This window comes from Vidua macroura, chromosome 5 (assembly GCF_024509145.1).
Source record: "Vidua macroura isolate BioBank_ID:100142 chromosome 5, ASM2450914v1, whole genome shotgun sequence".
In the NCBI taxonomy this organism is placed as follows: domain Eukaryota; kingdom Metazoa; phylum Chordata; class Aves; order Passeriformes; family Viduidae; genus Vidua; species Vidua macroura.
In genome coordinates, this window is record NC_071575.1 from 1,989,993 (window position 1) to 2,014,028 (window position 24,036).

The following is a 24,036-nucleotide window of genomic DNA, read 5'->3' on the forward strand; positions in this document are numbered from 1 at the left end:
CACAGTTGCTCTGCAAATAGTTGATTTGCTTTGAAGCTCTGAAAAAAAATCAAAATCCTTTTGGGAATTTCAGCTACCAGACTGCAATGGGGATGGAAGAGTGGGGGGAAATTTCTTCTAGGCCTTCTGAAGAGGAAGAACTTTAATAAAAGATTGGTGTGGGATATAAGAGTACAATTAAAAAGGCAAAAATAAAGTGGTAGAGTAAAACAAACAACAAAGGAAGAATTTAAATTACAATTTCCACTTTTCATATAAGCATGCAAACCCCAACTACCTCTGATGGCCATCAAGGTAATGATGTGTCCCTTTTACTAATCAGTGGGCTAGGCTAGGTGTAAAACTGGGAATTAAGGTTTCCCTATCCTTTCCTGATGATTTGACCCTACAGAGGAGGCTTGCCAGGATGATGCCTTAGCAATGGTCTCGCAGGCACCTGTTTTTGTTTTGTTCCAGCTGACAAATGAAGAACAGCAAGAATTTCACAGTGCTTGAAACACAGAAAATGACACAAATGCTTCTTAAAAGCAAAAATCTGATTCTGGTGATCTGTTGGGGGATAGCACTTGTGGTTCTTAAAGTGTGAGATTTAGAGCTGAAGCATCAATTGAGGTGTTTAGTGTAGAGAGGTGTATGCTCCTCTCCATAATCCCAATTAATTTAGTGAAGCTTTGCTAAGACTCAACAATCTGCCTGTACAAATTCTGTGGCAACTTCTCTAGCATGACAAAGGCATGGAACCACAGAGTGGTGAGTGGCTCTCTACAGAAATAAAGCAAATTTTACTGCTTAGGAAATGCTGTGGAAAGGCAGGTGCTGAAACAGTTTGAGCATTTCAACTTGACAACTGCATGCAAATTAAGTTCCATGGGTTATGTAGCAATGCTGTCATGTTTTATAACATGCTTAGTACTTGAGACTTGGATTTGGAAGTGCTGAGATTTTCCAGGTCTTGTGCAGATGTTTTATCTGATTCTATGCAGCTTAAGTCTGTGGAGTGATTGAGAAGGAAGGCATTGGATCATAAAATCATCTTAAGTTGGAAAAGACTTTTAAGATGATCAAGTCTAGCTGTAAGAATGTAGCATGTACTTGAGTCCATCCTTCTTTAAGGTAACATTTAAGCACTTGTTTAACCATAAAGAGTAAAATCAATGGGAAGTGAATTTCAATAGACATTGGAACAGCAAATCATTTGTGGGAGTTCTTTAACTTGGGAAATGTGTATATTCACGTAGAAATAGACTTTTTGCATTTATTCTTTGTGGCAAATGACTACCAAAAACCCAGGGACAGCCAGGCTCAATTGCATGATGTTTGCGTACACACTTGGCTTTATTTTATACTAATATAAAATCACTGTCAAATTATTTCAAATGTCTAGAATGTGGAAAAAAAAAAAAAAAAAAAGAAAAAACAAACCCAATCCTGTTCTCTTGATCTGATTCTTATTAACTTGATGTTGTTTCCTTTTTTTCTGATTCCTAGGGAGAACCTTGTCTCTGTTATTATGAACTACAGAGGTCAAGTGGAATATCTGCTGCAAAATGAGGTATTTGTTCTCAGTTTGTTACACCAGAAAAAGCATTAACTTCTACATGAAAGGTATCTAATTATTAATCTGCCTTAGATTCAATTAAGGAAGACTTTTAATTAAGGCTGTTTGATCTGACTTTGAAAGGATATAAATTCTCTTAATAAAATTTGGTCTGAGGTTAGGAAGAAAGTGCTACAATTTAAAATATCAAAGGTGGCTGTTTCTACGTGTCAAGGAACTTGTAAATAAAACCAGAGTTGTTTGAGTTGCCAATAATATGCTTGGAATTAGTAGAGGTATAATGCATTATATGGATCTGCAAAATTTGTCCCTGATTTTGCAAACCCCCAAGCCTAATGTTTACACATTTAGTGTATATATGCAAGCATGTGGTAGTTTGAAGGATTAGGTTTAGCCAGCAAAACCCCCAAGAGCTTTATTTTAAAGCATTGTGGGCTGCCAGTTGAATGCTACGTGCATGAAGGAAAAAATCTTTTAGGAAATCTTCTCTGCTGCCCAATGTTTTAAGGACAAATGTCTACAGGACAAATTGAGTCATACCTTGGAAGAAACCACATGTTTATTTGATCTGACTTCCAAGCTGGCATGAGAACTGATTTGATCTGACTTTCAAGTTGGCATGATAACTGATTTTCTAGGGTTTAAAACTGGAAAGAACAAAAGATTTATAAAAAGCAAAGAATACTGATGTAGCATGGAGATATTCCAGTGCATCCCTTCCAGAGTTATAACTCATTATGCTAAATTATGGATTTCTTTGAAATATATGTTACAACATAAAATTAATATTTTGCTTCAGAACTCTGTCATCTACATTGAAGTTCAGAATTTATTCTCTCTGGATATTTTTGATCCATTATTATTTCTATTTTGAGTAGCCAGAAAACATACATTTGCATACAAATTTTATACATATATACACATGTATAGACATCCATCTAAACACAGACACATACATGAATGCATATATATCAATAATATATTCTATTTATAAATACATAGTCTAGATATATACAAACATTTTACATTTTGTGTAAATGCTTCTTTTGATGCTTTTTCAAAATACAAACCACAGATTTAGAGGCTGTTGAAGCATGCCTGGCTACAAAGTAAAGCCCTGGGTCTGGTACTGTGCAGGTATTTGCAGAATTTTCCTTTGTAAGCATCATCTCAAAGGGGAGTGTTTAGTGTGTAAAATGTGATGCAGTCATAAGCATTTGGAAAAGTTTGGTCCCCGAGCTCAAATGCACGTGTATATTTCTTCACTGAAATAGACCCACCAGGGTAATTATTTACATTCACTTGAAATTTTAGGGCCTAAAGCAAGAGGATTCTAAATTCAAAAAAAAAAGCCATAACTTCAACATTAATGAGACTTTGCAGATATTCCTCAGACCTATAATGAAGCATTCCTAAATTTGTTTTTGCTAAAGATTTTTACATTGGGTAAGCAATTTCTTGAAGCCATTAACTTTTTATAACGAGAAGGAAGTACATTTTTCAAATATTCATGCCATCCAACAGATATGTGTGTGTCTAGAGCTGAATTTCTCTGTAGTTTTATTTTTTTTTTAATAAGGCCTTTTCTACTTAGGGCCACTCAATAAGTTCCTATGAATTGCTTAAAAGAGCAGGATTGCAAGTTAATGATGTAGGTCATATCGTGGATATTTTCACTCAGAGGCATGAGTGTATGGAGATTTTTCAAACCTGGAATCATGAAGCGTGATTTGCTTTAATTGCTTTAATAATGGCTCAAAAAATGATGGCACTCAAATGTAATGAGTAATATTCATAAATACGTAGTAAACAAAACAATAACTGAGAACCCTTCATTTGGTCTTTGAATCCTTATTTACTTATTTTCTCTAACTTCTGATTAGATTGCTTAAAGAAGGTCTAAAATTGGGGTCATTATGACTGCCCCTTATCCCGAGTCTGCACGGGAGTAATTCTGTCACTTTTCCAAGCTACTCCCACTTTTCCAAGCTATTCCCATTCCCAACTGGCATTGTTGTTACTCCTCTCTGGTTCACCACAATCCACCTCCAGCACACTCTGGAATTGAAGACACAGATTGTAAATTCAGTGCACAGGTAACTGCTGAGGTTCTGTCCTCAGCTGCATGTTCCTTAAGCATTCAGTTTTAACCAGGCACACCTTGAGATCCTCAGCTGGAAAAAAAAAAAAAATTAGTATTTTGCACATTTTTCTACTTATTTGCAGATTTAGTCTTCCATAGATATGGGGATACCAGTACTTTTGACTTATGGGACAAACCCACTATCATTATTAACCTAATTAGTAGTAATGGTAAATAAATGGAAAATTAATGTTGAGATCGATAATGACTGTATGAAACAAAAAAATTAAAGATATAATTAAAATGTCTGGCACAAAGATGGGATTGGTGCTGTTGGGGTTGAAATGTGAGTTTTGAAATGTAATTTTCAGACAATATGTGCTGTCAAATAAGCAGCCAGTTTTGATTGCCCTGACAACCACTTTTTATGCACTTCATTTTGAAATCCGTTCAAAATGCACTGTTACTGTAAAGAGGACTTTGTAAATTTTTTATACAGAGTGTAGAAGTTCTAGAATGAAATAACTTTTTTTTAAAAATCATATAAATTATTGAAACACCAAAATATTCTTCTAAGGTTTTGCTCTATTTAAATATGTAGAAGGGGGAAAAAATTACAAGTTGTTGAGTGTAGTTCCTTTGGAATTTCAGAATATGTAAAATTTTTGTAGGAAATGAATCTCCATCTTCCCTTCTTTGGGACAAAAATCAATGTCATGTATCTACACATGAAAAAAAGAGAACTCTTTACATGACAATATCCCAGCAGAGAAATAGTGTGGAAAAAGTCATCATGTGTAGTATTCAGTGTCACATAATTTTATGTGCTTACTCTTCTTCATCTGCAATATGCTCCTTAGAAGGAGCTACCATAAAAATAAAGTGTATGCTAAAGTAGCTTCTATAAATATTAATTCTTTGATCCTTTATCTATAAACAGAATAGCATATTAAACAGAAATGGATGCATTCCCCAAGACACCAATTCTCTTTATGGAATAGCATTTATATGTATGTACAAAAATACATAAACTGTGGGTGGGTTTGGGGTTTTATTTTTGTTTTTATTTTTCTCCTTCCAGAGAGCTGTTTTTCTACTGAAGGGTTACTTTTGTGTATGTCTATTGCTTGTTATTTCTCAGAAATTACCCTGCAGAACTGTATTTATAGGCACAAAATTCCTTCTTCTAATAATACCTCTCTGCTTGTGAAGAAGTAAAATGCTAAAATAAAACTTATTTAAATCAAATGCCAAATTGGAATGATATTTAATATTAACTAAAAATCTCGATATAATGATTTATGTATATGTGTATATATATATATATAGTCACTTATTTCTTCAAGAAATCAGAGTAAAGCAGCATTTTTCATGTTTTGGAGTTGTCAGGGTTACACATAGCAAAGCCATTCCACTGAGCAGTCAATCAGCTTCAGCCTCAAGGAGGCTCTAAAATTCTCAAGAGATCACAGTCAGCCTTTTCCTCTCTAGAACCTGTAGTGTGAAAAGGTGTTTCTGTCCTTAATTACTAAAAAAAAAAAAAACAACAGCAACTTATGGTGAAAAGAATCTGACCACCAGATATTTGTGGATATTTGATGTAATTCATTCCTCCTTTAGTTCTGCTCGAAGCAGGTAATGTGGAATTAGTAAGCTCCATATACTTTTATATTTATTTGTAATAAGGACAGGTTTTAACCTTCTCAGTACAGTCTGTGCATAGATCTTAAGCCTGAAAACAGGAAGTTCATCATGGTACAATTTTCACTTTTCAGGCATGAGATGCATAAGTAAGAGAAATGGTTTTATGGGTACATCCACATGCTGTAGTGCACTAAAAGGAACATTTATCAGTACAGAAACATGGAGAACATTTATAGGAGAGCTTCTGCTTGTTCAGAGAATGTATTTTAAGGTTTAATGAAGTGATATAACTATGCAGAAAGCCCATGAATTTTTATTTATTTATTTTCCTGAACATAGAGTACTTGATACTGTGTTTTCCTTCCTTTGAGGATCCAAAAATTTTTTTTTAGTTCCCCAAAGCGTTTAATCTGGAAACTTTATTTTTTTTCATATGACAATATTTAAATACCTAAATTTACAATCAATAAGATTCCATAGTTTTAACTAAATATTTAATTTTTGCAGAAAGCTGGTTGCAGAAGTACTCAGTCCACAGGTGTCAGATTATGCAGCCTCCCACACAGTATCTATTTTTAGGAGGAACGTGGCTGTTTTCCAACTCTCACAGAAATGAGTAGGAGACAATGGTGAGGATAAATCCACAGAATAAGAAAAACCTCAGAATGCTCGTGAATCACTTGGCTTCAGGTCCCCTCAGAAGTTTCTTGACAGTGGACTGCTGGAGCTCAGACAAACCAAGGTTTTCCCTTTAAATCAGGCTTGGATACCAAATTTGTTGTGGTTTTGACCAGCATACATTTTGTGGGGGATAACTGGACTGCAAGAGAAATGATGCTGTCCTTAGGAAAATACTGGCCTGTGGTGATTTCAGTGTAGCCAGACTAAACCATGGTGTTTGAATTTTGCTTGAGGGGGTAGGATTTTCTACCCCCTCACTGCCATGAAGGTTCTGGTCAGGTATTTCTGGTAAATGCTATGTGTCTGTTTCCTTTTTTCCCCGCCCCATTTCTCTCCCTATCAACAGAATAATGTTGATAACGTGATTGAGGCAGCTAAAGCCATCTGCAGTGCCCTGTGTTTTGTGGAAAGCAGAGACATCACTGATGCAGTCAGGAAACTCCATGCTCTGGGGAGAGCACAGGTAAAAGATGCATGCTCATGTCCTGTTGTTCTCTTTAGAACTGGAACTGGAATGGGTATCACTACTTGTTTGATTGATCAAGTCCATTTTACTGCCTTGTTTTCCCTTTGACAATTGTTGGGTAGATGCACTGTAAAAAAAAAAACCAAAACGTGTTGACCATGTGTGATGTGATAGAGGACCAACAGAAGATTTGCCATGTGTTTAATTTGAACTGATAGTCTCCTCTAGCTCTTTCTTGTTCCTACTCAATGGACAAATCTCTTCTTTGCCACATCACCTATTTACCAAATCATGTGATCTCAGAGTATTTGATTTTCAGATATTTAGTACAGGTTGTCAGTCATTTCAAAAAATCTTCTGAAAATGTTATTTAAATAATAAATAACAATTTCAATAAATAAACAATAAACAAAAATTCAACTTTCACATGAAAATGTCCCTGTTATTTATGCAAAAGGGCACCAGCATCATACAGTCCTGATTTTAGCTGAAATATTCTTAAAACACTGAAATGGGTTTTCCAGGGGTTGCTGTATAATTAATTGTGAACTGGGACTTTGGAGGGCAGTATCCCTTCTCAGTTTGGTCATCAGCTGCTTTGGTGTGACCTTAGAAAAGTCACTATGACCTGATTTATAGAAGTTCTGAGCACCCAAAAGCTCTTTTGAAGTCAGCATTTTGGAGATACAGGTGCTCAGCAAATCTGAAAATCAAGCCATTCATCACTTGGATTTCCTCTGGTGTAACTGTGAGTCGTGATCATTTTTTCACACCCTAAGGGAATTCCCTCTTCACACTTTCAGTGTGTTACTGAGGAATTCTCCTCTGTCTTTGCATGGTCTCTTGTCATTCTTTCCCACAGCAAATACCATTTAGAAAAGCATGCCAGACTGCATGTGGTGCTTGCATTCAGACCATTGCCTGCCTCCTGCAAGGCTTTTATCCTTTCTCTTTACTGTTGGCCTTGGTTTTGGGTTTTTTTTCCCCATGGCTTGTGATAGGTGTAAGAACAGCAAAGACTGGGAGAGCCAAGGCAGCTCCAGGGGTTTTGCTTTGTTGCTCAGACCTGACCAGCTGATTCACTTAAGTGGCTTCTTCTAGTTCATGCTTCCCTGCAAATCTTGCTTCTGTATTATCCTAAATATTTTAATTTCTGCTTTGGCATCAATTATTAGAAGTCACTACTGGGAGTAAATTCCTGCATAAATGTGTTGGCACACATTTTATCTGGCATGATGTGGAATCAAATGGAAATAAGAATATCCATTTAAGAAAAGCTTTTCTTGGCTATTAGAGGGTAAATACTGCAGAGAAAGAGATAAAGGAAGTAACAAGGGATTCATATGATTTGCTTTTCAGGTAAACTCCAGACTCTCTTAAGAGGTGTCAGGATGATCAGTGTCTTGTCCTTGAGACAAGAATTTTCTCAATCCAGAATATTTCTTGAGAGATAGACAAAGAGTTGAGTCAAGTTAAAAAGACAGAGAGGAAAGCAACAGAACTTTGTTTTAGAAAGGAATTAGAGCAGAAGAAATGTATCAGGACTAATTTGATAAAAACTTTTTCTTTAGGCAAGAAAAAACTTTTTCTTTCTGAGGTAAGAAAAATTTAGTGTATTTTATCTTTTAGTGTTCAGGTCAGCCCTGTGAACCTAATGTGTAAACTACCTCTTATGACTGCCTTATATATCCCTTGGTCCATTTACAGCTCCATCCTCTCTGAATTTGAGCAGAGAAATTGGTGCAGTGGTCAAAGAGACAAATCTTATTAGTGTGGCTCATCCTAACTCAGAAAACCCCACATGCCATGCAGAATTACATAATGGGCTAAAACCCTAAGAGTACAGGCCATCTTTTTCTAGTCTTAGTTTTTTTGTGGATGTTCACATTTTCTTCTCCTTGTTTTCAGAGTTGTTGCCATGCAAATCTTGCTTTTATTTTTGAGATGAAGTGGCCACTGATAGCCAAATAATTAAATTATGACAGGATCTATCTTGTTGTAGAAAGAAACAAACAAAAAAACCTCTGCTCCAAATGTTCCCTGTTTGCTATTGCTCATTCTCCAGCATGTCAAAATGTCCAACTCCACCATATATAGACTGTCTCCAATATTTACAGCTTCTCCTAAAGCAATTTCCATGTTCTTCCTCACATGGAGGGAGCAATACACTTCCCTTTTGCCTGTTTTACCTGCTTAGATTATAAACCCTTCAGAGCAGGGCACACCCCTCCTTGTCTCTGAGTGCAGCCTGAGTGCTGGTCCTGGCTGTGATCTCCAGAGGCTCCAGCTGATAAGGGGTGATGACAATGATACTGATACCTGTAATGAGCAGAATGATGCTCTTCTGAATAGCCTCTTCTGAATGCTGAAAAGATTGTGTCCTGATTGAACAGTCTTCAATATTTTTTCTGTCCTAATAGTCAATAACATCACATATTATGGGGATTTTGGAAGGAATTTAGAAGGAGTTTGAGGTGGGACCTCTGAGGTTTTTAGATGATGTGGTTTATTTTCTTATCTGCTACATAGGCTGGAAGGGTGAGTTCAGCTCACCTCTTTACAGTACAGTTCAGAGGGTCACAAGACCCTTAGTTACAAGAATTTTTAAGGATTTATTGACTAATAAAACACTGCTAACAAGGATATTTATGTTTTTATCTTAATCCTTAAATATTTTGGTTTATGGACTTACGTTACAGCGTAAGCTTCCTTAGCCAATCATGGTATGACACATAAACTTACAGTATTGCATTCTAAACTCCTTGTTTACCTTTGTAACTACTTTTATTTTTTCTAGATCTTAAACTCCAAAACTTTAAACTTCTTCTTCTTCACTTAACGTGTTTCTGCTTTAAACTATAAATCCCCATTCTCGCTTCTAGCACCTAAGTTTGGAAGCCTCTTCTAAGGTCTCAAATTAAATCCTGTGTTTAAGCTTTGGCTTTCATGCTGGAAGTTCTGAGAATTCTTTGCATTTTGGATTCTTACAGCATATCTCTTGAAAACTACTGGCTAGATTGTCCCTTGTGCTTTAAGGTTTTTCAGTGATTGGGGTTTTGCTCTCCTAACGCTGCCTTTCAGGCTTGGTTAGCTGAGCTGGTTGGCTGTCCCTTGAAGCCTTCCTGTAAAAGCTGCCTGTGACCTTGCCTGCCACCCCTGTCCCTCTGAATCCCTCTGTGCTGAAGCAGACCTGACAAAAAGCTGTCTTCAAATGCTGCTGCTGCTGGCTTTTTGCTCCTTTGAGAGATAGCTGCTAGGACAGCCGATAGACCTCAGCAATCCAGAAAAGGCTGGCCTTTGATTCCACAAAGAGCTCCATCTTTCTCAGCAGCTATGTGAACTATAAAGGTCATAGAAGCAGTAAAATCTACTCCTGTTTCGTAACTTCTGTCCCATTTCGTGAGAATAGTCACTACACATCGTATGCAGCTACCTGACGTGTGGAATATAAATGTAACAAATCAGATTGCATCTCTGCTTGTCAATATTTATACACAGACAATTGACCAGCTTTCCTGTCTGTTGCAACACGTGTAGTCAAAATCAGTGCTCAGCAGCCAGTTTTTCAATGGAGTACCAACCCCCTCAAACCTCTTTTTGATTTCAACTCACATTGAATGGTAGGGTCATTTTTTATGTGAATTTTGGGTACTGAAAAAATTATTAAAAGCTGCAGTATTACTGTATTTTACCATATTGCTTGAATTGATTCTATTTCGTTCATCAGTGTAGTAGCAAAATATTTTGTTAGGAGGAAGAGAGGCTTTTTCCAGATGAGCAGGTAAACTGCCCCACAAATTAAATGACATTTTTGAGGCTACCTGTTACATCTCAAGCATAGCAGCATTACACATCTGCTAGGGGAAGAGGTGCCAGAAACAACATTCTAACTGCTTTTCCACACGATTTCCTGATGCTTTAGTGCAATATATGGTGTGGTTTTGTGTGGAATATTTTTTAACACGTCCATTTGGCACAAGTGCACATAAAGCCTCAGGGGAAACCACTGCTTACTTCTTCCAATGTAAATTACATAGGTTGCCAGTGTATGTTTGTTTATACCTGTCTGTACATATGTGCTCTCCTACTTGGAAAAAAAAAAAAATGAATGTGCTTCTATTTAATTCTGGTTAAAAAAAACCCCAAAACAAAACAAAGAAACTTAGTTTCAATCTTCTGTCTTTAATTAAATTGTACTTATTACCTCCTCACTGCCAGCACAGTGCATTCCTGTACCATGGCTAAAAGATTATGAGAGCAACTGGCACCAGTGCTGGTTTCTTCTTAACTGATTGCATCTCTTTGTAAATGTGATTATTTCAGCCTCTAACCAACCCAACCTTGGGATTTCCAAATCCATTCAGGGGAGGCTCTGGACCTGATGCGTACTTAATGTTTTTCAGTTTTTCATCTCTCCTTTTTTTTTTTTTTTTTCTTTTTCCCCATTCCTTCCTTACAGCAGCTCACAAAAAGTCATAGGAGATCAAATCCTGCCAGAACAGGCACTAATCCACTATATATTAAGCATACTATACTATGTTGAAATTATAAGTACCGTGCCAAAAGGTTGTTTACTTTCCAAAATTTGAGGGAATTGAACAAAAGTCTCTGCTCCCATTTGTCTCACTGCATGATGAAGATTGTGAAAACATAATTCTCAGCCTGGATGCTGCTTTTCTCCCCTCGAGTAAGCATTCAACTTCTTCTGTTCATCTTCACCAGACAAATGCTGGCAGCTCCAAGCTGCGTGCCAGAGGGAGAATGTACATCCAGCATTGTGTTTCTTCTGCCACCTCTGCATGCATTGTAATTTTTAAGAAGCATCATGCTGAATACATATGTACTAACACGAGGCATTCTCAAAGGGATTAATGACTTTGAAGGGCAGAAAACCTTACAGGGATGTGGGCTCAAGCAGTGCAAGCCAGAGGCAATACTGAAATGCAGAATTAACTTTGAAGTCTCTCTGGTCAAGATTTGCCACTTATTTTTGTGGTGCTTTGTAGATACAAGTCTGATCATAGACTCATATAATCCTAGAGCATGCTGAGTTGACAGGGTTCCACAAGAATCATCCAAGTCCAACTTCTGTCCCTGCAGAGGACACCCCAAGAATCACACCATGGACCTCCAGGTGTTGTCCAAATGCTTCCAGAACTCTGTCAGCCTTGGGGCTGTGACCATTTCCCTGGAGAGCCTGTTCAGTGCCCAGCCACCCTCTGGGTGAAAAAGCTTTTCCTGATATCCACTTTAACCTCCCCTGACACAGCTTCATGTCGTTCCCCGGGGTCCTGTCACTGATGACCAGATGAAGACATCGATGCCTGTCACTTGCCCTCATGAAGAAGCTGGAGAGCACTTTGAGGTGTCCCCTCAGTTGATATTTCCCTTTGGCCACCTCTGGTCAGCTGTCTGCTCAAAAGGCCTTTGAAGAGCACAGCTATTTTCACTGATCTGGCACAGGAGTAGGTGAAATGGAGGCCACTTGAGCGGAGACTTGCTGCTCCTCACCTTTGAGAGGATGCCAAGACTCTTCCCTTTGGGCTTCATGTCTGATTGTGTAAGGCTTGCAAAGGGCTGGAGAGGGAATTCATCTCTGTTGCACCACTGTGGAGGCTGAGAACGTGTGAGATGAGTGCTTCTTTGTACCTTGACACGCCCAAATGCTGTCAGAAATCAGGTCCAAGTGGCTTGGCTGAGGTGGCAGAGGAAGCAGGTGCTGGTGCTCTGAATCCCAGCCATGACTTGTGCCATCATAACATTAAGATAAATCTAAATCCTTCCCCCTTTCCACTGTATTTTCTACTCCTGCAACCATTAGAACTTCTACCCAGTCTTTTCTGAAGTGACTGATGACTTTTTCCCTCTCTGGTTTTGTCTTTATAGAATTCTCTTCAAAGTGTGGAAACACCAAGCAAAGGTAGAGTGGATTTTTTTAAAGTATCTTAATTCAAGGTGTATCATCAGAAAACACACATTTTGCTATTTGTTTGTTTTACTAATCTGTTTGAGTGGGCATATTGCAGATGTTTACATGTTAAGGTGTATTATAAGGTAATTATGATAAAATGAAGTGATCTAGAAGTGTAAATAAAACAGCATTTCCACAAAATAATCTGGAGACTCAAAGATGGAGAATGAATAGGAGAGTGAAAGAACTGAATTCAGGTGGTGGTGGTCATGGTAGTTTTCTTTAATCACAACCTTGCATGTAGAGAAAAGGGAAAATAGTGAACTTCATGGAAGACCGAAAAATTATTTTTCTGCGTGACTTTTCCACCTGACTCCAAGAACTTTAATTTCCCCCTCTGTAGGCTTTAGTTCTTTGTGATCTTTTGCTGTATAAACAGTGTCTTGTCTAATGAGAGACTGTCATAAGAAGAGTACATTAATTAGCAGGAATGGACAAAACTATAAACTCTGCCTTTTTAAATTCTCACTGGCTCAGAGGTGCCCAGCACTGTCAGCCTCTCTCAGACCAAAGTATGAACAGGAATCTGCTCTGTCAGGGGCTGGATTCCAGGAGGGAACAGCCTCATCAGATGCTGCTCTAGCCCTCTGTGGCTGCCCAAATGCAGCTGGGGATGCTGCATGGGTACCACCCAAGGGCCCTCCCTCAGCTCAGCACTGGGATGGGCCGTGGAAGGAATTTGTCTCTCTCCATTTTGTTTGAGGAAAAAATGGCCTCTGAGATACTCTTTTCCCCTCTTTGCTTTTCTCGACTGCAGTGTGCTCAGAGAGGCAAAAAAGGTGAAGCAACTGCAATGATTTCAGCAGTCTTTCAAACACACAGTTGCTTCAAATGCAGGTTTCCAAATGCCAGGCTTGTTTCTGCATTTTTCAACTTCATGAACAGCAGAGATGGGAAACAGCAATTCAGTCTGTAAGATGGCAGGAGAAGCTAAGCAGCTGGAAGGCCAGGAGAGTGGAAAGAAAAGAAAACCCATGCAGGTGCAGAAGGGAGAAGAAGGTAAATTCAGTTTGTAGGACTCTTCTTTCTTGCATATATTCCTTTTTCCCATGTGTTAACACCCTTAATGATAGCTAATTGCTCATGTTAAAAACAATCAATAGTTACTAATAAGCATCTACCTGAGAAACGTCTTCCTCCACACACTGTTCAGAAAGTGTAATTGGAATGGATTTAAAACACTCCCCTGATTACAGGTGTTTCCAAATTTGAACTTCATTGAATTAGCAGCTCTCTCAAGGAAAATCTCAGTTACTGAGTAACAGTGAAGGAATCATTGTTTACTCCCTACTGCTCTGTACCTATTTATTTACGCCAGGAAATCTTCAAGTGTGAAGATTTCTCTGTTTGGTTTTGGCACACCCTAATTCCATAACAATTGCAGAATCCTTTTGGTAGTGTAAGATTAGAAACTGCAATTTACTGGTAGCAAGTCAGAACTTGCCAGACCATTAGTCATTCTGTGGAGAAGCCTGCATTCCCATTTGTCCAAGGTAACCAAATTTCCATTTCATGTGTGTTTTGACATGCTACATGTCTTACATCTGCACCTAAATACATAAACTAAATAGACTAAAAGTCAGCAAAATATTTAAAGTTAGGCTAATGAGCTAGAATGTCAGGGCTGGAGTTAAGATGTCTGAGAAAAACCAAGTGTGAGTGCAATGACCAAAACTGATGTGCAGGAACCTAGGGCTGAGCTCCCAGACGTGGGGAAAGGCCATACTGCATCTTCTCTTTTGGGCATCACAAGTTTTCCTTAGTGCCTGTCTTCTCAGTGCTCACCTTCATGGTAATGCTGCTGATCTAGGATCCTTGAGAGGAATCCAGATGATATTTTCCACCTGCTGAAGCTAGAAGTAAAAGCCAAATAAGTGGTGAGTTGTAAGCTCCTGCCAAATTCACCTTTGTGTTTCCTTTTCCACCTCATTTGCTTCCCACCCTTTTTTTACTTCATTGTGCTTAGCTGTCTAGGATTGCAGGCTTGTAAAAATCTGCAAGCCTGTGACCCAAAATTAAAGGGAAATCGTAGCCTTAGCTCAGTGCTGTTAAACATTTCCAGATCTCTGGGAAGCTAAAACCCATGTGCTTTCCTTCCTCAAGCAGCACATTTGCAGATGAAGTCAGAATTGACAGCTGAGGAAGAGACAGACTGGATTTCCCATTTTTACTGTTCCTTTCTGTCCCTCATATGTATTCAAGTTTATCTTGAAGAAATCAGGATCGAATTTTAACAGCAAGAGCAGCAGTTACTCCAACTAATAATATGTTTCCTTTCCCCTTTTTTCCCCTAAGAGATGATTATTACCCTGAGTATCATAAAAGAGTTTTGTTTATCTCCATTATAGCTTCTCTCTACCACAAAAGAGAAAGAGATAAAATATACTATTAAAATTAAAGCCTTACTCAAAAACTTGTTTAGAAACTGCCTTAACCTTGCTCATTAATATCAGATTTTCAGAGGTTTGTTATTAGTCATTCACCGTGGACTAAGCAAGTCAGAGACTATATTCAAAATATCTAGCCTTGATTTAGTGTTCCAATAACTGCTTCTATTAACAGTGTTAGCTCTGAGGAACAATTTATGCCACTGCTGTGAATAAAGCAATACTTATCCACATTATGCTTAAGTCTAGATCATGTTCTTTTTCCTCTCTATGAAGCCCTTAGAAGATTATATTCAAGTTTTAGTGCTCAAAATATTTTATTTCTTGTTAAATGGGAGGAACTATAGGCATTTCTAGACATTAGTAGCTTCCTGCAGCATCAAGTGTTCACAGAAAATGAAGATTACTCATGTTAATGGAGATGTAGCATTGGAGTTTGCTGCAATCCAGAGTGTGACAAGGCTGCAGGCTGGTGCAGACCTGAGTCTGTGTGTGGCTCTCAAAAGCTGATGAATGAATGTTTATTCCATGTCCACAGCCTTGCTGCTTAGGGCAGGGATTTCACCAGATCAGACACAATAAGCAGCTTTCAGAATTGGATCAGTAGTTCTCTGGGACCCATCCAGAAGGCCTGGTATGCACCAGGAACTGCTGATATTGAATCAACTGTCTTTTCAACTGAATTGCTGGAGTTGTTATCTTTTGGGTGAATGCAGGAATGCTTATTGTAATGCTTACAATACATGTCATGTAGTCATCATTGCAGTAAGACTGTAAAGCTTCTCTAACTGTGCTTGGGATTTGATACTTATTTCTAGACCTGATAAGAAAAGCATTCCCAACAGAAAGGCTTTTTTTTTTTTTTTTTTTAATACCCCTGCAAGGGGTATTTAAACAAAAAAAATAAAGGAGGAAAAGAGGGAAATGTTTTTTTGTTGTTAGGGTTTCATTTGGAGCTGAAAAATTCTTTTTCTTCCTTCCTTAGCACAAACCCATTGCATTTTTGTTTTGGGAAAAACTCTTTTTGTTTCACAGTATGGAAAAATCTTAAGGGATTTTTATTGATTTTGTTTCATTTTTCTACGTGTCTGCTGCATTGTTTCCAAACCAGAGCACAGTTCCTCACCTCTAAGTTGTTGCTGTGTTGCATCCTGATAGATTGTCCCTATAGCCAGAGGCTTTTTAATCATGAACAATTTTAAAATAACTACAACCCCCCCCAGTTCTGCACAAAAAGTAGGCAGAAATTACCAAGGCATTATAAAACATATAGGAGCAGAGACATTTTTGATACCGGGACAGCAGGAGATTTTTAAGTTGCTTTCAAGGAATATTCCATAGGATTCTTCAACTAGTAGGAGAAAACCATCCAGTAAATATTGGTGCTTGGGAACTGCATCTGATCAGTATATGCATTACAGCCTTTTCATGTTCTGCCTCAGTGGCTGAATGAATGCTGCTTAGCATTTTACTTAAAATTCAGGTGAGTTCCTTTTTTCTGTAGTTTTGGTTTTGGGGTTTTCTGTATCCTAAACTGTATTCAGGACCTTGCTCTTTCATCTCTGAAAATAAGTTGGAAAGGAAAAAAACCAAGCTCTGTTTCTCAAAAGTATTTTTAATCTGTCAAAAGGGTCGTAAGCCTTCATTCCAAATTCACTTCAAACATGTACAGGTCAGAGAGTGTTTGACGTGTATTGAACTGACATCATCTGCTGGTGCAGGAACAGCAGAGTGCCTGCCCTGTTGGAAGATCTGGCAATAAAATAAGGTGGGAATTGTAATACTGGACTGAGAGGACAAAGTGAGTGGGTTTCTGTAAGGAATAAACTACTATATTCCTTACTAAATCTTGCAGGGGTATTCATTAACCCTTTCAGGATTGAGGATTGTTCTGTTTCTCACTACAGGTAAAATTTATTCCTTCAGACTTCCCACACAAGGAACAGGAATCTGTCAGAAATAAGCATACCTGGCAGCTGTGGTTAAAGTTCACTTCCATAGTGCTCCTCTCACTTCTGCAGGTCAGATTTCTCCTCACCTTCAGTGAGGATGGCAAATAATTTCACACCAGGAATAAATCACGAGGTTTGAGTTGTGAGATGATTAATCTTGGTCACAGTTCACTTTGCAATGTGGTCCTTTCATTGTCTCTTACATGCTGGCTATGCCTGGGACACCTTTCTAGAAAACAGGTTTTGATGTAGCTGAAACTCTGAATCTGCTGTAGCAAGTCCATGGCCTGTGCTTTGTAAATCAGTGAAACAGCAGTCCTGTCTCAGCTGAGATTTATTAAAAGGCATAAAAAGCAGAAGTTCTCTGGCTTCATGAATGGGAGATATAATTTCAGCCTACCATATCCTATTCAGCAGCTCATTAAAATACAGTGAGAAAATGCTGACCAAGTTTTGTGAGTAATGGATGTTTACAGACTAGCCAAGATGTTTCCCTCTAATTCAGTTAATTGCTACTGGGCCTAATGACTGAAGAATGGGGGCTGGAAAAGGGCTGATTCTGGCACAGAAACCATAGACTGTTTTGTAACTCAGAGCTAGCAAGAATAAGAAAATTAATATTGAAAAAATTCCTGGACCTGCAGACCAGATTATACTTAGACATTTGCTTAAACCGAAGGAACTCTGTTCCTGAAAATACCTTCATTCTGTATGTTCTAATCATTAGATAAATAATGCTGAAGGTCATTTGTCTCCCTTGGCTGGCAGTGAAACCATTGGCCCCCAGTTATTCCACTGCTGCCTTCACCCCTCACATGCTGCTATAGCAAGTTGAGGGATTTTGTTTGGTTTTGTCTGCTTGTCTGGCTTTTCCACATCTGACATCAGTTTTGTGACTCAGGTCACAAATAATTTTTCTGCAAACATGGTCAATGGACAGGGCAGCTTGGATGTAGTGATAGGCATCTTGCATCTTAATCACTTCCTTGTCTGGCACATGTACATTTTCTGTTATGGAAAATGCTCCGTTGTGTATTTTCTCCTGACTTTATTATTTGGGAATCCTTTGCTCACAGAGTATTCCCCTCTATCTGTGGCTTAGCTGAGATAGAATACATTACTTCTTGTTCTGGAGACAAAATCTGAAATGTTGCTTTACCGCCTAGAATATAGATTGTGTTAAAACTGTACCTTTTCAGAGATCTGAATTAACTTTTACCCTCTTTTGGAGAAAACACTGAGAAAGTTCTATTCAGAAATCATTGACTTCAACAAGCCAATTTTCATAAATAAGAGGTTTGTTATTACACTAAATTTGCCTGTCAACCACTTTGAACAGATTGGAAACAAAGAATCTCCCAAGGAGCTGTTGGTCCTTAATAAAAAAGGTGTTGTACTTTTAGATAAAATACTGGTTCAAATAACAGCTGATGTCCTCTTCTGGACCTCTTAAGAAGGTTCCATGTGTATCACTATGGGTAAGTCCTTGGAATGTAAAATAATTCAGTGCAAATTAAACATGTAGTTTGCAGTTACTAAGTGATTACACATACAAGAGGGCTGGGAATGAGAATTAAATGGTGTTCTAGGGAAAAAATCACTAGATCCAAAGATTTTTTTCAAAGCTCTTGTGGTGAAGGATGATAAATGGTGAAAATGCTAAAGAGGATAAACAAAAAAAGGCAATTAAAACCAAGTGGTAGACAGAGACAGCAGAAGGAGTGAGGTTTTTTACCCTGTTGATCTCTAAAATGGATCAGTTTTCATATGTGGAAGATGATCACATAACAAGGTGTAGTACTCTAGCCAGTCCTTCATACATGCAAAAATTTGCTGTCAGTATTTTCAGAAGCAAACCTCATTATATGTCAAGCTATTTCAATTTTATGTGTATTTCTGTTGTTACATAATTAAAATTTGTCTATTGTGAAATGAAGATAAATTATTTCTTTGCACTGTTTGCAATGCATTTTGTGACTCAATAGTTCTGGGTTAAAGGAAAAAGGTATCAAAGAAGGAGAATAAAATTCCTGACTGAGGATAAGGTTTTTTGGAAATATTTCTGTTAGGAAACAGGGCTAGCTAAGTCCAGGGAATGGTGTTGTCTGTATCTGATGTTGGGCAGGACTGCTGCACCTATGCCAAGGATAAAAAGCTAACAGGAGTCTCAGGCTTCCTATTCCTGGGATGTTTCTTCTTTTTCTTTTCTTTTTTCTTTCAATAGACACTATGAGCTGATAGGCTGCTGATTTCAGTGGCCAGAGAAGTCCAGGGAATATTTCAAGAACTGTTAGCAGGTGGTGAGAGTGTGTTCTTGATCATGTCGAAAAATGTGAGTTAGAAGGGTAAAAAAAGGAGAATTTTGGGTTTTCCTCTTGGAAGACAAATCAGCCTGATCAAAATACTCTGACACTTTCTCTCTCAACCTAGCCCATGCTTGAGAAATGAGTGCTCTTAACAGCTCTCTTCACTTGATGGAGGCTGCCAGGACTGGGGGTTTGCATTTACACTGGCAATCAGGCTGCTCCAAAAACAGAGAGGGAAGATGGATAAAAGCCAGTAATTGCAGGGAAAAAAAAAAAAAAAAAAAAAAAAAAGTAAAAATACTGCAGAGCTGAAGCCAGAGGGAATGACATAAATAGGGGTGTGGTATAAATTAGGTTACAGCCTACATTTCATACCTATTTGTATAGATATGTATTTCAGTGTGTCCATTTTTGTGAAATATTATCACCAACCCATGACCACCTGAATGCCGACTTCTTCTGATTGTGACTGCTGTTTTATATGTTTTATTAATTGTTTACCTACAGTTGTAACAGCTTTATAGTCTTAAAATTTGACCAGTGCCTTTTCTCCCTTCTACTGCTGCCTTGCCAGTTCCCTTGAAGTAAGTAGCTACTTAGCTGCTGAAATGACAAAATACTTACTTAAAAAAAAATCCTTCCAGCACAAAAATTCACACACTGAAATGGCATATCTGAGGTACCCAGTAGCTTGCTGTGGTTGAAAATGCCTTAATTTGAAAGGTCTGTAATGAAAGTCTGTTAACGATGCACCAGAAATGAGCTAAGGCCAGTTTCAGAAGCACAGATGGCTAATTGGCTTCAGTTGCAGGTTATGTCATTTTAATTCAATTTTATTAGGAAGCATTTCAAAGCCATAACTCATGGTTTAGGATAACTATAGTTCTTCCTAAATGACCTATTGCTAACCTTTATTTATTCCTCTGCCTCCTCTCAGTGTTAATGGAAGCTGCTGTGACTGAGCTCTCCATGGCCATTTCTCGTCTCATCCATGTCTACAGCAGCAGCTTTGATGCAAATTTCCAGCTTGCCAGCATTCCTAGGAGCCCTTTACGTGCAGACATCAGCCTAAATTCCCAGCTGAGCTTCACTGTTTGTGCTGCCCATAACATCCCAGAAGCCTGGGTGACCAGGTAGGAGGAGGGCTCATAAGAAGATGTGTGGTCTCTTTGATAAAAGCAATTTTTCACAGACACCAGCTCACCTCTGCTGCTTTGGTGGTGGTCCTAAATTAATGTCAGAGACTGTGTGATGCACAGCAAGGCTGTTTGGACTGGGAGTTGGTGTGGTGTCAGCAGGAGAAGTAACTGGAAGGGTTGGAGGCCAGCTTGCCAAGTGAAAGAGGGGTGTTTTTGCTTGAGCCCAAGCTCAGTGAGGCTTCCTCAGCAATTTTTGCTCTTGGTTTGTTCAAACCTTGTCATGTGGCTAAGCACCTGAATTGGTGATGTCCTTCATAGATGTGATTGAAGTTTAGAGATCTAAGTATACCTACTATCAGCATAACACAGGACAACAACAAAAAAAATAGAAATATAGAAATAGAATTTTGATAGGAAAAAAGAGACAATTTAATAAAAAGCCAATAGAAATATTCTCTTCTGCATTGCTCAAATTTGGTAAAATTAGTCGTCTCGTCAAGTAGCTGCTTTTCCCAGTCTGAGCAAAACTGGTGTTCTTTTCTTACCACTCCAGTGTGATCAAAGGGGGAGAGGTGAACACAGTCTGGTTGCATTATTTTTATGAGTCAAAAAGTTGTTCTCAAAGTTTTTGTTAATTTTCCCATTGCTCAATGTTTACCTTCAATCCCAAATGACTGTGGGATCATTTGCATCAGACTGTGAGCACAAGACTGTGCTGTACAGCATTGTCTGTAATTAGCCTTTTAACAAAAATCTGAGGGACTTTGCATTAGTTAAGGTAATAAATACAGTACTATAATCACTATCCTGATTTCAGATGGTTATACCATTCCCACTGCATTTTATGTTTTGCCAGAAAAATGTGATATTACACATAGCCTAAAGGCCACAGATGACTTGAATGCTATGCTGGAGCACACAAAAATGAGAATCTTTCTTCCTCCTAATCTCTCTTTCCAGTCTTTCCAATATTCATAGCTAGCATGGACTTCTTAACATGAACTGCTGCTCTAACACTTGGTCTCCTCAAATTCTTTTAAGGACATTGTTCACATGCATGCTCCTCATTCTTATTTTTCTGCACTGCATGAACTCATGGTGGCAGTGTCATGGATCTCATGGTCCCTTTCCAAAGCTCACGTTATGATCTTGCAGCTGTTTTAACATGTACTTTAACATGTCTATATTCCTACACATGTGTAATGTATAACATGTATTCCATAGGGAAATATATACATTATGATCTATATTCTGTTATGGATCAGTACTTTCCTTTAAATAGCAAAACTTAATCATTTGGTTGTATGAAAACCTTTTATTTCCTGAGCTATCCTCCAACTCTTTGTGAAGTTTAGACTCTAGGGGAAGTATTTCCTATTCCTACAAGGTAATTTTTCCTTCTCTGAACTGACACCTCATAGGTACTGCAGGCTACAGATAATTTTATTTCAATTAAAAAAAAAAAAAAGAGGCAAAAACCCTCCCAAATCTGCTACGATAATTATAAAATATATTATAATGTTCTGGAAGAGATAAGCCATCATTCTTATAAATATGGCAAAGTCAGGCACCTCCAATCTGTGACTGCCTCAGATTTCCTGTTCACATTTGACTGTTTCCCAGGTTCATCATTCTTGTCCAGAATAAGGTCTGAAGCTGAGCCTGGCAGGAAGATCTGGAAGTTACAAGACTAATTAGGAGCATTAATTATTTATAATCTATTTTGACTAATATTTTAGAAGATTTCAGTAAGAGCAATGTGAAGCAAGAGATATTCCCAGACCTAAATTTCACTCTGAAGCTGCTCAGTTCACTTTCTGAAGGCCAGCACAGAGGGCTTTAATGCTTCTGCTGTAAAAATATATATATATTCCCTTGAGTACTAATCTGTTTATTGACAGATTGGGAAAAGAAGGTATAAATAGAATCACAGGGTTGAAAAGAACCTTGAAGATCATCCCCTTCCACCCCCTGCCATGGGCAGAGACACCTTTCACTATCCCAGGTTGCTCAGAGCTCCATCCAAGCTGGCTTTGAACACTTCCAGGGATGGGACATCCACAGATTCTGTGGGCAGCCTGTGCCAGGGCATCACCACCCTCAGGGTAAAGAATTTCATCCTAATATGCAATCTAAACCCATCCTACTTCAGTTTAAAGCCTTCCCTTGTCCCATCACTGCATTCCCTTGTAAAATATCCCTCCCCAGTGTGCTTTGGGTGCTCTAATGTCTCCCTGGAGCCTTTTCTTCTCCAGGCTGAACAACCCCCGTTCCCTCAGTCTTGCCAGGAGAGCTGTCCCAGCCCTCTGAGCATCTTTGTGCCCCCCTCTGGACCTGCTCTGACAGTTCCATGGCTTTCATGTGCTGGGGGCCCCAGAGCTGCATGCACTTCTCCAGCTGGAGATTTCTTCTTGACTCTAGGATGAGCAAGTACCAACACTTTACTTCTGCCCAAATTTTCATTCACTGCAATAATGAAAAAAAAATAGTGTCAAAAACTTGTAGCAGAACCCAGATGTCTTTAAGACTTCTCTTTAATTCTGAACTTTAGAGGAAAAAAAAAAAAAAAAAACCAAAAAACTTAAAAACCCCTCCATGCACATGTTAATATGATATGAATTATTATAATTCCTTTTTTCATCTAAGGATGGATTTTCATAAGTTCCTGAGTAGTTGATTCCAAATACACTGTGCTGGACATAGTATATTGCAATTAATTTTTTGTTTTTCTCCTTTGTAGCTACAAAGCTTTCTCTTTTTCCTGTTTACTAACTTATGCTGGGAAGATAATATGCCAAGTGAAGATTTGCAAAAATACTCCTGTTAAAAAATCCTTCTTTTTCCTGGCTGACTGGAATGAGAAGTAAGTTTTGGTCTGTGTTTGATATATGTTTGTCTGACAGATAATACACATCCAATATCCATTTTAAAAAAACCAAAAAACCAAAAACAACATGTTTTCTTTTAATGGATGTTCTTCTGAGCCAATTAAACTGCAAAGAATTCACAGAAACTTGGAGAGATTGGAATGAGAAAGAAATGGGGCAGCCAGAGGCAGGGACCTAGGACTGAGGTAAGTCTGGTCTAACAAGCTAAACTGAGCTGGTCTGTGAATAGCTTTTGTTCACTGGAGGGGTCCAGGAGTGCTGGAACTGAAAGCAGATGCAACCAAAGGCTTTATTCCTGTTCTTTTGAGGAATTCCACCTTTTGGATCTACCTTTAATACATCTGCAATCCAGCTTGAGAACCTACTGTAACATTTCTTCAAGTTTTGTTTGGCTTGTCTGTTTTGGTTCCATTCTCTCTGGGCTGCCCCAGAGCTCTTCTGTGTTGAGTTCCATCCCTTCTTCTTAGTCACCCACTTGGCTCAGCCTCCTGCAGTCACAAAGGGGGAGACCAGCTGGGTAAATTCAGATAGGCATTAATTAAAGTTCTGTCTTGGTTTTGCATTACAGAAGTGATGTTTTAAGAGAGGCTGTTGGTGGTTTTCTCTGTGTCTGACAGAAAGAACTAATTAGTGGTGGCTTTGAGAGTTGATAGTCGGTTGAACTACTAAGAAACTGTACATGCTTTTGTGAAAAATATCTGTTAAACACGAAAAATCTTGGGAAATCTTGGCCAGGAAATCTCAAATTAGCGAACCAAAACCAGTGCAAGTTCTTAAAAGCAATACAGATATGCCTCTTCTTTGTGTATCACATGTCTCCAGAAGGGAAATTTTGGTCCTCTTTGGCCCATACTTCAACTCTTGGGACGTGTAACTTGTCAGAGTTTCCAGGCTCTTTTCCTGCTGGAAGTAGTGGTGTGTGTGTCAAACCATGGCAAGCATTTGCCTTCTGCACTGATGA

At 38.4% G+C, this 24,036-nt stretch overlaps 1 protein-coding gene across 1 annotated transcript in view; it reads left to right on the plus strand.

Moving 5' to 3' along the window:
* Positions 1-24,036, plus strand: part of PIK3C2G (phosphatidylinositol-4-phosphate 3-kinase catalytic subunit type 2 gamma) — a 185,437-nt gene that overhangs the window by 24,590 nt on the left and 136,811 nt on the right. The window contains exons 7-11 of the mRNA XM_053977983.1: positions 1,489-1,558; positions 6,313-6,429; positions 12,319-12,346; positions 19,986-20,181; positions 22,928-23,050. Coding sequence (XP_053833958.1) covers positions 1,489-1,558; positions 6,313-6,429; positions 12,319-12,346; positions 19,986-20,181; positions 22,928-23,050 — 534 coding nt within the window. The remainder of the gene's footprint in view (positions 1-1,488; positions 1,559-6,312; positions 6,430-12,318; positions 12,347-19,985; positions 20,182-22,927; positions 23,051-24,036) is intronic.